Source organism: Genypterus blacodes, unplaced genomic scaffold, assembly GCF_046128005.1.
Source record: "Genypterus blacodes isolate CSIRO-AG114 ecotype Tasmania unplaced genomic scaffold, CSIRO-AGI_Gbla_v1 ptg000073l_1, whole genome shotgun sequence".
Classification (NCBI taxonomy): domain Eukaryota; kingdom Metazoa; phylum Chordata; class Actinopteri; order Ophidiiformes; family Ophidiidae; genus Genypterus; species Genypterus blacodes.
The window spans coordinates 2604879-2620562 of record NW_027466883.1 but is presented as its reverse complement, the minus strand read 5'-3'; the positions used below and the strand labels follow the sequence as shown (position 1 = coordinate 2620562).

General features: G+C 45.1%; 2 protein-coding genes across 5 annotated transcripts in view; one reads left to right on the top strand and one right to left on the bottom strand.

The window, feature by feature from the left end:
* Positions 1 to 4083, top strand: part of slc25a21 (solute carrier family 25 member 21) — a 73355-nt gene extending 69272 nt beyond the window's left edge. For all 3 annotated transcript variants that reach the window (XM_076157320.1, XM_076157321.1, XM_076157322.1), the window contains 3 exons: positions 1208 to 1389; positions 2537 to 2589; positions 3057 to 4083. In XM_076157320.1, the coding sequence (XP_076013435.1) occupies positions 1208 to 1389; positions 2537 to 2589; positions 3057 to 3118 (297 nt within the window). In that variant the 3' untranslated portion in view covers positions 3119 to 4083. The remainder of the gene's footprint in view (positions 1 to 1207; positions 1390 to 2536; positions 2590 to 3056) is intronic.
* Positions 4084 to 7143: 3060 nt separating this feature from the next.
* pax9 (paired box 9) lies at positions 7144 to 14338 on the bottom strand. Of its 2 annotated transcripts, XM_076157781.1 has the most exons (5): positions 14161 to 14338; positions 12867 to 13481; positions 11635 to 11636; positions 10977 to 11114; positions 7144 to 8201 (listed from the first exon to the last, which is right to left on the bottom strand). In XM_076157781.1, the coding sequence occupies exons 1-5, from the start codon at positions 14162 to 14164 to the stop codon at positions 7947 to 7949; spliced, it is 1014 nt and encodes a 337-aa protein (XP_076013896.1). In that variant the 5' UTR covers positions 14165 to 14338; the 3' UTR covers positions 7144 to 7946. The 2 variants fall into 2 exon arrangements, with proteins under 2 accessions (XP_076013896.1, XP_076013895.1); XM_076157780.1 differs by lacking the exons at positions 10977 to 11114; positions 11635 to 11636.
* Between the last annotated feature and the right edge of the window lie 1346 nt (positions 14339 to 15684).

The following is a 15684-nucleotide window of genomic DNA, read 5'->3' as shown; positions in this document are numbered from 1 at the left end:
ATGTACAAACCGGAGCATTAGATTAACTCCAATGAACTAATTGGAAGCAGACAACGGACCCGTTTTCAACAGAAGGTTACAGTGGAAGCCCGGTCGCTCCTATATTCAACATTTTTCCATTGACGCAGGATGCACAGAGAACCAAGTGGTCATCCTCCATGAATTATAATTATGTGGCTGAATGACTGAAATAGCTCTGTTCCTGCACTGCGGCCATCGCCTTTGAGAATATGCACGTTGATGTAGCGAAGCCTCTTTGTGACCATTGTTGAGGCAGCGAAGGATAAATATTGTGGCCTCCACCGACTCGCTGGCCAGGCTGACGGTGGCGTGGCTCCACAGCCCTTTTGTCAGCAACATGGGCAATGAGCTTGCAAGTCAGACGTGTCCGCAGTCAAATTCAGGCGAGCCGAGCTCAGGCTTCTCTCGTATCACCATTTGAATAGCACAGAGGGGGCAGATAGCACACTGCCATCATTCACGAGCCAATGTGCGAGGAGATGTTTGCTTAAGGCTGTTAGGAAGTGGGTTGATGGGTGTACTTAGGCCACGGGTATGCTGCCCCCTTCCCCACATCCCACTTGAAAAAAACAGAAGAAGTGGGATTAGCTGTTGATTTACCTCAGCTCTCAGGGTGTCCAGCCGCTTGAGAAAGGCCTGGACCAGAGAGGCTGCTGTCATTTGTAAAAATATCCTGGCCAATTAGCTGTCAGAGCTCTCTGAGTCTGGGCTTCTTTGGTACAGTAATACCCCTGTGCCGAGTCACAGCCCAATTACCCAAATTGTCCCCATATGCCTCCCCAGTCTGCCTGCATGAACCCTGTTTATAAATCCTCCGTCTTGGCTCCGCGGAGAACATGTGCTTCTGCTCAGCCAATCAGAGAGCCGCACCGCAGTCAGGAAGCACTAATCTGCCCCCCGCTACCATAAAATGATCAGGGCTTTCATGGCAGCTTTGCAATCATATGCACAAGCCCGCTCGCCCTCTCCACAGCTTTCACTCTCGTACGTACACGCATAATGTCACAATTTCTTCGATCGCCTCCATGTCATTACTTTCTGTCTTTATCCCTGTGTGTTTTATTCACTGTTTATGTTCCAGCGCTGCATTTACAACCTGAGGCCCACTGCAGCAATGTATGATTTCCCATATGGAATACATACGTACACAGATATTCACTACTTTTATTTCTCCTCCCACCATCAGGACCCGACCCTGGAGTTCCTGAGGAAGTTCACTATCGGCCTGGTGTCTGGGACCATCTCCTCCTGCGTGAACATTCCCTTCGACGTGGCCAAGAGCCGCATCCAAGGCCCCCAGCCGGTGCCCGGAGAGATCAAGTACCGCACCTGCTTCCAGACCATGGCGCTGGTCTCCCGAGAGGAGGGGTATGGAACTCTTCCGTGGAACAGAGATGGGTTTGGCAGCCTCTGGCAGCATCGAACACACTGTCAACGGCATCAGTGGCTGGTGCATCCAAGATTTAATGGGGCACTTTGTGTGTTTTGATAGCAGTTAATTGTCGGTTATCTGTCAAACTGAAAAGACAAACGCAGCAGCTGCAGCTAGACGCTACCAGGGTCGGGAGAAGTGCTGAGCTGTGATCCGAGGAGTGGAAACTAAATCATGACGTTCCATTCTGGACTGTGTTCCTCACATGTGCGATCATACATTTCTGCAGTCTGTCAGTCGTACAGTAAATGTTAACATATTTTCGAGCCTCAGCGGTCTAAATGGAAGCATCAAGGAAAGATGTGTTATGTTAGCAAGCTGCCTGAGGCTTTCCACTTTCCCCCATGCAGCTACGTTAGACAAGGGCCAGCGAGATGTTTGTAGTTAGAGGACGCAGGAGCCTCGGGGGCGGCTGCAGGAATGGCACAGCAGAGGTTGCCGTTGCAGGGGTGCGTGCGTACGGGGGTGCCCCCTCCGCCACATCCAGTCCCTCGCTCTAACACAACACAGTCGCAGCTAATTAGTGGTCCCTATGGGAGACGTCGTTAAGCAGACCCTAACGAGCCGCGCGGCGCTCCACGGGTCAATCTAATCAGACAGAGGGCCCGGGAGGAAGTGGGTCGAGCCTTATTAACGCCGTCAGTGGCGGGGGCAGGGAGCGGGACAGGGAGCACGAGGCGGAGGAGGAGGAGAAGGAGGAGGAGGAGGCCAGCCACTGATCACCTTGAATGCATTAAGGCAGGTAGAGACCAGCGCAGGATGTGAGACCTCACTCAGGGGTGAGACAGGCAGGATGTTAGACCTTACTCTACCTAACAGGGGTGAGACAGGCAGGATGTTAGACCTCACTCAGGGGTGAGACAGGCAGGATGTTAGACCTCACTCTACCTAACAGGGGTGAGACAGGCAGGAACTTATCTTCACATTCTGCAGCAGTGCCAGCTATTGCACACTCCTATGCAGGAATACAAGCATACACACACACCACACTTTTCCAAGAGTACGTGTCAAACTGAAGTCTTGGCAGGATTTGTTTTGGTTTTCAGCCTTTAAACCTTCATCCTCTCTGTTTCTCTAATGTAGGTACTTGGCGCTGTATAAGGGGTTGGTGCCCAAGATAATGAGGCTTGGACCAGGTAAAATAATAATAATCATAATCCTTTTCCTTTTCATCAACCATTTTCATCTGTTACAGTGGCTGAAAATGGTTCTGTTTCAATTTCACTTAATAACTTTTCTTTGAGATTATTTGGATTATTGGCTTTGGAATTGTTGAATGAGCTGAAATGATTATTTTCTTATGTTTAACATGTCAGTGCTAGGTTGAACTTTGCTTGATTGTAGCCTAATGGCGGCCAATCATCGACTGAGGGAGGGATCAAGTTCGCACTCCTTCCATTTAAAAAATTGTTAATACTTGCTGTCATCAAACCCTGCAAAGTCAGCAAGGACAACAACATTACACTGAATCTAAAGGAGTCAGTGTTTCCTTTCTGCCTAAACAAAAGATGTTGTCAGGGAAACGAAGCATCTGAAATCTGAAAGCATTTTGTCCATATAACACTAGAATGGATGGATGAGATTCCTGCTTGTTTGTTTCCAGGTGGAGCCGTGATGCTGCTGGTCTATGAATACGTGTCTGGATGGCTACAGAAGAACTGGTAAAGGAGAAGAGGGAAAAGCCATGCGAGTGCCTTATAGATCACATCTCAGGCCGGGAAACTTAAGCTGACCCCACAAATGACCAACCAAAGCTCTACGGATTTTGATTTTTTTCAGATTTTTGTTTCTACTTGAGAACACACTCACCAAATAAACATTCCAAATAATATCTTCTCTCACGTGAAGTAAGTTCCTCAGGATTTCAGAGCAGTATTTGCAAACTGACTAATGATGTAGTTTTAATAGTTTAAAAAAAAAGTGCCTTTCAGCTTTCAGCTTTCAGCGGTGAATTCAGGATGAAGGGAAACTTTTTAGATACATTTTTAAGGAAGTGCGAGTGTTTACGTCCTAATAGCAGCACAGTTTATAATAGACACCATAACTTGAGCACATAGTGAGTTTAGACGCGGCGATCCGTCTGCAAAAGTCACTCACATGTTCATGGAAACGGCTCATTACAGAGCAGCTTTTGAAGTGAGTACAGTACACACCAACTACATGTGACGCGTGTGTTTACATACACACATACTGTTGTGTGTACTTACACACGTTCGTACGTTCATTCATGCCGTAGATGATTATACACTACAGTACAGCCGAACCAGTCCCATTATGTGATACTTTCTTAATAGAGGCATTTGTGAATTGATTACATATGAACTTCTTGTACGCACGTATTGTTTTTAGTTTAGATATGATACAAGCATGTATGAGCATGTATGTGAAGAGAGACTAATTTTAGGTAGCAGCGACCTTTCTGCATGACTTTTTATGTACTTTTTATTCCCTTTTCATGTTATCAAATCTGTTTCAATCATTTACTTTCTTATGTCTAAAACTTATCAATCTGACATTTTTACCATTTCAAAGTAGAATCCTTCTACAACTTTTATGGAATGTAACTTGTATTTACTGGCAACAGATAAAATGTTCCAAAAAAAAGAATAAAAAGGATCTTTTGTTCCTGATTTTGTGTGTGTGTGTGTGTGTGTGTGTGTGTGTGTGTAAACACATGTTGTCTTTCAATGTAGCTTTTCATCATAAAAGTGACGTTATAAGGACATCACTTTCCTTCACTTCACCATTAGAGCACTTTGTTGTTTGAGGAGCTGTCAGTTGTAGACGTTGTGTGTCAGTCCTCTCTCTCTCTCTCTCTCTCTCTCTCTCTCTCTCTCTCTCTCTCTCTCTCTCTCTCTCTCTCTCTCTCTCTCTCTCTCTCTCTCTCTCTCTCTCTCTCTCTCTCTCTCTCTCTCTCTCTCTCTCTCTCTCTCTCTCTCTCTCTCTCTCTCTCTCGGTGCTCGAGCAAAGCTTAGTGCGAGCTAAAACAACAAGCTCAAGACATTCAAATGGGAGGGGTAACCGCACACATTCTCTCTCTCTGCCAGGCTATCTCTTACACAAATATGCACACATGCAAACACACACACACACCTGTCGCACAGCCGTGGGGCAGGGGGGGCTGTTTTGTACGAAACTCATCTTAACCTCATCTGGTGGAGGGTTACAGGTTGTGCTGAGCCACGTTGGCGCTTGACAGTCATCATTAATATGGGAGTTTGTCTCTGCCAAAAAATGGAAAACGGCTCCTGTTTTTTTCGCCCGGGGCCCCCGTGGTGATGGAGTCGCAACGATGACTTGCAGACTGATGGAATTGTAAGCGCTTTACCTTGTCATCTCTGTGATGGAGTGCAGAGCGTCTGTGTTTGTTTGTCAGACGTTGGAAGCTTGTAACATGTGCAACGTTACAGGTAACCAAGCAACAGAACCACCCCCTCACCTGGATTCCCTCATAAATCTTCAACCGTCCATTCCATCCATATTCCTCATCTTTCCCAGTAACATTTCCAATCCCGGGGTTAGACAGGCATGCGATGTGGACATGGTCGTACCTGTCTGTCCCCCCCCCCCCCCCTAATGAAGACATTCAAACCTAATGATTAATACGTGTTAACAAGTCCAAGATTTACATTGCAAGCAGAAACAGTGATTCATCTCCGTGCGGTTGAACGCCAAAGACACACGAGTAGAGAAAGAAGCTGAACCAGACGTGAATTTTTCCGTGCTTTAACTCACCTGTGGGCCTTGGCGTTGCTGTTTTAAAGCATTAAGAAAACACTCTGGCTGTTGTCAGACTCTTTCAGACATACATGAAGTGCTGTACAGGCGTTGCTGCTCCATACTTTCTGCTCTGTGTTACTCTGGAAATGGCTGTCTTGTTTCTGATTGCATGTGGAGACGTAAAGATAACCATATGACACTGAAGTCAGACTCACCATCATTAATTATCAACACATGTTCGGCCCTATTTTGAAAGTTACGCCTCCTAGACCTCATGTCCATAAAGTTGACCGGCATTAGACAACAAGAGCAGAGATGATTAAGCTCTCCAGAAACTATTTACCCGTCTAGAAAACACGATGTTCTTGTTTCTTTTCTTTTTTTTTTTTTTTTTGCAAACTGGTGTCAATTAAGACGACCGCACTTTGTTCGTTGTGTGAGTCAGAGGAGATTAAAACAGGACCTTGAAAAGAAAAGTCGTATGTGTGTGTGAGAGAGAAAGAGAAGAGAGAGTGTGTGTAGGCAGAAGTAAAAACAGAGACATTAAAACGAGGCGCTCTTTCATGACTGTAACTATCATTTACGTGACGGATGTTCGGATGGTAAAGGGAGGAGGGAGGCTGACCGGTAGTACGGCGGGCGTGTTTCTGTGTGTGTGTGTGTGTGTGTGTGTGTGTGTGTGTGTGTGTGTGTGTGTGTGTGTGTGTGTGATCCTCACGTCCCCTGTGATGTGGTTCACGTACGGTCAAAGAAAACACCGCGATCCGCGAGCAACGGTCCGTGACCACTGGATGCGGGGGCAGAGCGCTTTCCAAGTCAAATCAGCCCCGTGTGCGTGGGGAGGACTGTTGACACTGTCGCACGGAGGGACTGTTTACGCTGCGACACAAGAGGAGGAGGAGGAGGAGGAGGAGGAGGAGGAGGAACTAAAAACAACCAGGAGGCCATGTGAGGCACAAAAGAGTCACTGGATCGAGCTAAATGTGTAACTGCTGATGCTGGAGCGGGTCTCTGGTCTCTGGTCTGGTTTGCTGCAGGGCGAAGACGGGGACAGATTTAATTGTAATTTATGTCATTGCATTCTTCCCCTAAAATGTATTTTCTGCAAGCATGTCATTTGTTAACTGGGCTGTGTCCTGTTCTTTTGTAGTGAACATGTTGACTAAGCCCTGGCTGAGCCCTATTTGGCCCTTTTATGGCCCGCTGTAGGTTCTGGTGTGGGTCAGATGTCTGATGACCTTGTTAGACCGCAGTCCAGTCCAGTGAGAACTATTTGTGGGCCCTTTGGACTCCGGGCCGGCTCCACCTCATCCCCAGGGCCCCTTAGCTCTCCGAGCCCAAATTGGTGTTGTAATTTACGGCATCTTACACACACATAATCCAGCAGGCAGAAATTGCATATGACAATTTTAAATGCATATCACGGGGCCTTGACTAATATTTTCAAAGTAAGATAAAGTCTTTCAAAAATGAGATTGTTGTTGTCAAAATAAGTTTATAGTTTATGCCTATATTTCCTAAGGTTATCATAGGTTTATCATGGTTTTGTCCATTAAACAAAACAAGTGCCATAAGTGAAAACCGATTGAATAATCAAATAACTAGTTAATTTAATGGCCGAAATATTTTAAAAAGCTTCATATATGCAAAGCGTGTTTGAGCTTTCCTAGTGAGCCGTGACCGGTGATCCCTCACATCAATCCGTCCCTGCGCCCGTGTACGAGCACGCACACACACATTTGTTATGAAAAGTAGATTTACCACACTTTCATTTGCAAATCCTCCTCTCTTTTTTTTTGGTCATTTCGTTAGTGGGTAAACACGTGACGCTGTTTCCTGTTTGTGGCCCCAGTAGACTACAGCGGGCTGAGTGTACCGTCGCCACATGTGTGCACACAGGAACATTCGACTCTTTCTGTCTCTCTTGTCTAAATCAAATGTGTTAAGGATTCCCCAAACAACTGGAGTAGCTCATAAAGACCAGTAACAGCCAAACAATTTAATAAGATACATTCAATTTCATTGTGCAACATTTGGAACTGTGCAGCTCAACTGTTATACGTTAAACTCCAACATAAGACCAATGCCAATTCAGTCTAAATGTGCGTGGAGATTCCCATGCTGTCTGTGAGGCGAATTGCACTTCATTCAACGTACCTTAATCTAATAAATAAACATAATGATAACTTCTCTTGGAAGCGCTTTGCAAAGGCTACATTTTTTTTAGAGAAGTGGGAAAAAACAATGCGCCATAAAACAATTACTTTTATCAAAACATCAACGACAAAAAAAGCATACAAACATAAAAAAAACAACAACAATAGCAATTTGATAAGCACCCTGAAACACTAATGCAAACTTTTTCCCCTCTTCTTTGATTGCTTATTTATGAAGTTATACGTTACCCCATGTTCACCACAGACATTTGCAGCAGCGTGCAGTAAAGAATCTGAGAGGATTTGAGAAGATGGAAGGCAAAATGTCCTCAGTCCACTGTCCTTCAGTGCACCTGTCCTGCTACGTCTTCCACACAAAAGGTGAGTTTGTGGGTAAAAAGTGATGGATGGTTTTATTCTCCGTGTCTCTTTGGCCTGGTTGTGTCTAGCTAGGAAGGACGGGGGGCGGGGTAGTGTTTGTGTGTGTGTGTGTGTGTGTGTGTGTGTGTGTGTGTGTGTGTGTGTGTGTGAAGAGAGCGGCACAAATATGGGTCCGAGTCCTTCGTGGTGAGTTCAGTGTCTCACCCTTCTTTCTTTCTTTCTCCCAATCTCCCATTTTACAGTGCTGAGGCGGTGACCGGGTGAATGGCGTCGCGGCTGGCCGCCACGCCCTTGAAGGCCAGCGGGGCGGCGATGTCACAGCTGCGGGGAGATAGAGCACTGCCACTGGCTGGCGGCCACGTGGGTCCGGTCACATAGGCCGACGTGGTGGCGCTGTACCCCATGTAGGGCGACACTTGGGTGGGAGGGTGGTAGGGAGGGATGCTGGGCGCTGTGACATAGCTGTTCACTGTGGGCAATCCACTCTGCGTCTGGTTGGGGGGGAGGAGGAGAGAGAGACAGAGAGGTTTTAGCAGGTGGAGGTCAAAGGTCAATGCCAGTTGTGAGATAACATAAGGAAGAAGAACATGCATGGAGAAGCGAAGAGGAAGAGTTATGAGCAGCATAGCTCTCACGTCAATCTTGCAATACCTCAACCGCCTGCATAAAAAACGAATTTTTCCAATTTTCCTCAAAGTATGCACGATCAATTATGCACCCTCATGCTCCTGGAACACATTAAAACCACTGTGTAAAATCACAAACGCGTGATTTGCACGTCTGCGTGTGTGTGTGTGTGTGTGTGTGTGTATATGGAACTGTTGCTTTGCATGGCGTTGATGTACCGCGGCAGACGAAGGCGGTTTGGGTGGGGGGGCGCCACAAAACAGATGTCATGAAAGATTGAGAGTGAAAATGGAGGAGGAGGAGAAATATGATAGAGAAGGAGTCTGAAGCATGAATGAGCTTTGGTGCTCTGGCACGGCGACAGAGCCGAACGTGGGGAATTCACCAAAGCTTTTCAACAGCCAGGCTGCAGCTCGATGCCTGGGTGGTCTGCCACTACTGAGAATTATTCCTACTTTTTGTTTCTCTCGTGTATTTTTATGTCGTTTTGCTACGCGGGAGACTCTAGGACAACTTCTGAGAAATCGGTTGTAACAAATATACACCAAAACTAACATCCGCAGCGATAATAACACACAACTATACATAGAAATGCAGCTTGTCTGTGTGTGTTTTTTGCTGCATGTTGTGTGTGTTTGTGTGTGTGTGTGTGTGTGTGTGTGTGTGTCTGGGGGCGGGGGTGACTGCGGGTGTCTGGCTGAGTGTCTGTGGGTGCATGTCTGTGTTTGTGGGTGATTTCACTGCATCTTATTTGCCACACAAGCTCTATGTTACCTTAGAAATGTATGTTTTGTTGCATTTATATCTTTAGTTTGATTCAAGTTCTATGAAGATTAATGCACAAGCAACAAAACACACTGTACAGTATGTAGGCTCAAACACACACACACACACACAGGCATACTGACAGACATTCATACACACCAAACACACGTATACATACTTACGAGCCAATAACATAATGCACCTTTACAGTCAGATTAACTAAATATCAATTTATCATGGCTTTATTTAAATTTTCTTGCATTTATCCCAGCCTCTTGCACTGGATTGCGTCATACTGTAAAGGTCTAGACCCCCTCTAACGTTTTAACAATTTACAATCTGGTAAATTTTGTACAATGATAAATTTAACAAATTTGTTACAAGATCATTTCAACTAAATTTGAAATAATCGAATCTTTCTTGTTGTGACGCATATGGAACTTATTCTTAATCAGAGCGGATAAAGGAGAAATTAGAAGTGAACAATACTTCGCCAAGCTATAATATATTTCAAACAAACCCTGAAAATATTTTGACTCGATTATTAGAAGCACGTTAAGCGATAACACACCGGTTAACCGAAATCGAATAACGCCGTGTTTTGACAGCTCAGTCGTAAACGAGAGTTCCCGACGTTTCGGCCCCTTGGCGTTAATCGAGTCCCTCACGAGCCGCCGCGCGCCTTAAATCTCGCGTTAATGAAGCTCCTCTCCGGGTCCCATGGGTGCCTCTGCTCGCCCGCATAAGCCACATGTTACTAGAACGGCCTTTGACCTCATAGGGAGAAATGAGTCGACTTGATTTAGACCTTTGACCCGAAAGCTTTCGTTTTAAGATTATAAAGGATCAGGGATGGCATGGATGTGACGACATGCTTTAAATCCTTCGGTTTCACACAAACATTTAACACAATTTACAGACTCCACAACTTTACTTCTTCACGCAGTAAAAATTAGTTATTTATTGATATTTAATTTTATTCTATTTATGTGACTACTATTAACGCTTTTATGACCCTTTTTGTGCGCACGCGCTGTCCAAGAATTGTATTTTTCTCCGTCACGGGCGAAAAATTTCGAGAATAAATAATAACGCAGCATGGAAAAAGAGAACACGGCCGCAAAATATTTGTTCAACCAAAAATATTCACACCTAGATATGTTCAAGTAATATTAAAATAGGTGTTTGACCCAAAAATATAACAAAAACAATATAATGTGATTTTCAAAATAAGAGCCCCGTTATATTTAATAAAAAATGTGTATGGCGAATTTTCACTGTTTATATAATTCAATAATGTCATAAATAAATAGGTAAGAATCATTACAAATCTATCAATCGACTGTAACGTGTTTTTGCAGACTAATGAACATGAGGCCTCCTTCACTAATGTCCCATGTCGGTTTTCCTTTCCATGCAGCTCAGTGTCTTGGCTCGATCCCCGCGTGAACCAGCACTAAAACCAACAGCCCACCAAAATATGCCATAACTATTTATGAGGGAACTGAACACGGTCACATTTAACGTATTTCCTCGCTCACTCTATGCAGTTTGACAAATACAGCTCGGAAAGATGACTGACAGCTGAGCATGGCCCCTGTTCATATTTAACAGACCGGATGTTACGTGAGAGAATGACCATCCAGGGGGGCTGCTAGACGTATTTACTATTAGATGATTTAATCTGTAATGATTCAGTACATTTGCGTTTATTTGCAATAAAAAATAAAAAGCTCCAGTATATGAGCGTCTTAATAATGAAAAAGGGGAATTTCCGGGCTACAGAATTACAAAAAATATGATCGAATATGATTAATGTCCATCATATCTGGATGTTAGTGCTATAAAAAAATTAGTCGTCCTTTTTTGTTTACCTGTGTGTATTTTGCTCCAGGTTCTAAATGCGGTTTAACCACGCAGCTGACTGGCGGAGAGCTCGCTGGTGGAAAATTAGTCCTGTTTATTGCGCTCCACTCTTCTAGTTTTGCGCTGGGAAAAGGTGGACTGTCACACTTTGGGGGGAGGTGGGGGGGTGGGGGGGGGTGTGCAAAGAGAGTCAGAAGAGAAGATTGGACAGTCAGGAGACCAGCACAGGCCCATCAACCAGACTAACACACCTATATGAAGCCTCTGCACACACAACATGGGGCACTTGGGCGCGATCATGGGTTATTTTACCCACGAACTAATTTCTTGGAGTCGATTGCGAAATCATTACCAAATAGAAATTTAAGGGGTTTAAAAAAAAATTATAATCTGTTTAAAATGTCGTTTTATTTCAAAGTGAATGCAAATGAGATAAAATAGTGAAATGTAAATGGTGAGAGCTTCTTGGGTTTCTAATGCAAATCAGCTTTTTAGAGAATTTCCTTAAATCGAAAACTTAATACCGATACTAGGCAACAAATTGATCTCACGTTTAAGGAAGATTTGATACTGTAACACGCAGATTTATCTACCCCCCCCCCCCCCCCCCCCTCCCCCGATCAGAGTGGGGGCCCTGCAGCTCAGGATGGGCAGAGGAGGTAAGGCGACTCTCTGGTGGGTCAGACAGAAACATTTAGCCCACCAAACGCCTTCCTGTCCCGGACAAATTAGATTAACTTTCACCGTTTCCCTTCTGCTTTTGCTGTGCGCGATGGATATGATATTATACACACAGATCCAAGCGATCTGTGTGTGTGTGTGTGTGTGTGTGTGAGGGGGGGAGGACGGGGGGAGACAGAAGCGAGCCCACCAATGTTGTAACTCGATACTGTTAAAGAAAGCTTTTAAAATATACGATCGTGGTACACCTTGGTATATTTGGTGTGTGTGTGTTGTGTGTGTGTATAGGGGTTGGGGTTAAATACACCCACGGCGTTTTGTTTGTGTGTGTGCGTATAAAATCCAATAAATTATAAATTACGTCACTGACAACACACTAATACTAAACCTGCGCATCTTGCAAAATATTACCAGCAAGTTTCCAACAAATTTCCTTTTTCTATTTTTCCTTTTGTTAAACCTTGTTGGTGTTGAAATGAAACCAAACGAGGCCTCCCGTCCCTGAACGCACCTACGTCTTATTCAGGCATTTAAAAAACGTGCCAGAAACATCTGCAAATCATTTGGAAAAGCATAAATTGTTTAGAAACGTGGAACTTTCTGGACGCATTCCTGCCTTGTGATTCCTTCTGCTATGGGTTCGCTGCCTTAAATACATTTCTATTGCTCGGGGTTCTGTTTGCATGGCACTGACAGCATGAACAAAAAAACACAAAGGAAAATCCGTTTCACAACACTGAGTCGAACCATTAACACTGATTTATGCTGGATCCTGTTTCCAAAACAGTTGAGTGGAAAGCCAAGGCTATCAATGCCTATACCTGCAAATGACACACACACACACACACACACACACACACACACACACACACACACACACACACACACACACACACACACACACACACACACACACACACACACCACACACACACAACCGGAGGAGAAGCTTTAGGCCGTGATCCCTGTCCTGCGCAGGTCACCTAATGCTTTTACGCGCTCTCTCCATTGAGGCCCTAGAAAGTCACTACACTTTCTTTAAAGCCTTTAAAAACAATCAGGGTAACAAACAAAACATTCTGTCAAACACACACGCGTGCGCGCACACACACACACACACACACACACAGATCTTCTTGTGCGTAAAACCCTGGAAAATGATTTTTTTTACTGGATTAAACTTTAGAGGAAATACAACAACTGGCCTCCATGCTTACTTTGTTGCTCTGTTATTGATCGTATCCCCAGAATATCTGTGACAGAGTGCGAGGAGGGCCATATCCTGTGCATGGCCATGTGTCCGGGGAGGGTGGGCATGCCTGGGGGAGTTGGCACTTTGGACGTCGGGTATGAGTATAAGTGGTTGTACGGTAACGTCGGTTGGGGCGGTGGATGAGGCGCCTGCTTGCCCGACTCATACTGGTTCTGCTGGGAGAGATTCCCGATCTTGTTGCGCAGGATCCGACTGATGGAGCTGACGGAGGGCAGATTGAATTTGTCACAAACCCCGTCGGCGAGTAGCCTGTCCCGGATCTCCCAGGCAAAAATCCCCGGGTCCCTCTGCTTGTATGTCCGTATGTGCTTGACCACGGTGGGTGTGGTGACCCGCGGTTTGCTGCCTCCGATGGCGCCCGGGAGGATGGAGCCGGTCTCGTTGTAGCGGGCCAGTATCTTGCTGACGCACCCGTGGGAGACGCGGAGCTGCCGGCTGATGTCACACGGTCGAATCCCGAGCTGCGCCAGCTCCACGATCCGGAGCCGGATGGCGTTGGGCAGCGGTCTGCCGTTGACGAAGACGCCGCCGAGTTGGTTCACCTCTCCGAAGGCTGGCTCTGACAGGAACACACAGGGTGGGAGAACAACACGGACATTAGGTGAAGAAGCGTTTCCACCCGTGAGGCCTTCTGCGCCTCAACCACATAGGTTCTAACATTTCTAACATATTCATAATTTTACTTTATAATTGTAGACAGTCAAATAGAGCAAAGGAGCGAATAGTTTCGTTATGTTTTAATCCGGGAATTTCAAGTTCTTGTAAAAGCATGCTGGAACACACACACGAACACACACACACGCTCACACACCCGTCCCCTGTTTGTTTATGTTTCTGTTTGTTTAAGAATATTTACACCCTCGCTCAACCACAGCCTGTAATCCAATCTGCCGTTCGTGTGACGTGATTTTATTTTTACATCTAAATGTGTATCACAAAGTAGCTACAATTTCACGAATAAGAGTTTTTGCGTGAAGTTAAGCAACATTTCGAGTGTCTGCCACCGAGGCTCGAACTCACGCGAAAGTCTCGTGTTCAACGCCACAGGAACAGCGCTGACAGATGTAATAATTCACGTCGTCGCTTTTTAATTCCCGCGAGAGATTAACGAGTTCACTAATCCGTCACAAGAATTCAGACACTATCTCACGTTTGTTCCTCCAAATTTGCTGCGGGACGTTGTGGCGTTGTGTGCTCCATCCCTGACAAGAAAACGCTCCATGCGCCACTCAACTTACCCATTGTGTTAAAGCCGCAAATGAAGAATACGGTGTCCGGTTTCTGCCTGCTGCGTGGTCTCTGCTCCGCGTCCAGCGTGTCCAGTGTCCAAAAAACGCGTCCAAGGAATCTTCTTTGCGCGATAAGAAACAAGAGGGGCACAATTCTCGGTCTGTTTCCTGACGGCGGTGCAGACAGTCTTACATTTCAATCTGGACGGATCAGGAGGTTGGACCTTTCCGAGCTTCTGTCGCGCTCATTGGCTACGCTCGCCAATAGACTTTGGAGATTGGGCAAAATCGCGCAGCCATTGGTTCGGAAACTTTGACATGACACGTCCTGTAGGACACCCATCGCCGTTCCTCCTCCTCCTCTTCTTCCTCCCCCCTCCCCCTCCTCCTCCTCCTCGCCCTGCTGTCTCCTATCAGAGACTAAACCTGGGGATATACCACCATGACTGCGTTTGTTATTGAGACAGATAGGGTGAGTATAAAGCAATATCAAGATTTCGATTTTGGGGATGCGATACACACTTTTTTCTACAGCTGAGTGTTACTTTATGGCATCGCAGGGAAATATCATCTTAATATAAATGATCCGTTATTAATATTCAGAGATACGTGCATTAAGGTGCATTCAATTGTGGCATTTTCCCTTAAAGATCTGCAGTGTGTTCTCCTGTACGCTGTTGTTCAAATGTAACTTAAAGATTGTTCCAAGTTCAAATATGAGAACTAAACGTTTCTTCAACCTTTCTTCTTCTCACCATGAAAGGCTGTGTAGTGAAATGAATGACTGATCTTTGATTCATGTCACAGGCAGGATGATGTTTGCTCATCGGATCTCAGCGCGTAGGAGGATGCTCACACTTTCTTTCCACTTTGTTGTCCTTTACGCATTAAGGCACCGGTCGCTTTCTCAAACGCGTCCAGAAACCGAATGAATCACGCGGGGGGATGATGCTTCTCTCAAAATGAGGAGAATAAAAGGAAAACACGTTTAACCTTTTTTTTTTTTTTTTTTTGAAAGAATCGGGCCCAGGCAGCTTTGGGAATGAACCACAGCCAGGATTAACCGCGGTGCCAGGTTCAAATCCCTGCGTACATTACACACGGAACATTTTGTATATTGTTGAACTAATTTGGGGCGTAACGAACACGAACACATCATTCTAAGGCTTTATTTCAACTTGATCATTTTCCCTTACCCTTTCCCACTTCAAACTGTCTGTAATTCATTTCCATAAAGACTTTTACAAGCACAATATTACAAATGTGTGCCAAATACGCACAACAACAACCGAGGACAGATTCCTACAAGAAAATATTAAATAATGTTGATGTATCTACCTCCTAGTAAAGTCTATTTATAAAGTATATTTACCTGCGCGTCATGGACTGGCAAGTAAAAACGATTTGTTGGTTACAAACTAACCCACAATGCAACTTTGCGCTTTCATTCTCTCCCCACATGCTTTCGGTTTTCTCGTGTCATATTGTAAAAAAAACAAAACAAAAAAACATTACAAAAAAAAAAACAGAAAA

Coding starts and splice junctions, on each gene's coding strand:
- pax9 (XM_076157781.1), bottom strand. Junction 8,202..10,976: donor CTGGAGCAAAATACACACAG/GTAAACAAAAAA, acceptor CCCCCCAACCAG/ACGCAGAGTGGATTGCCCAC.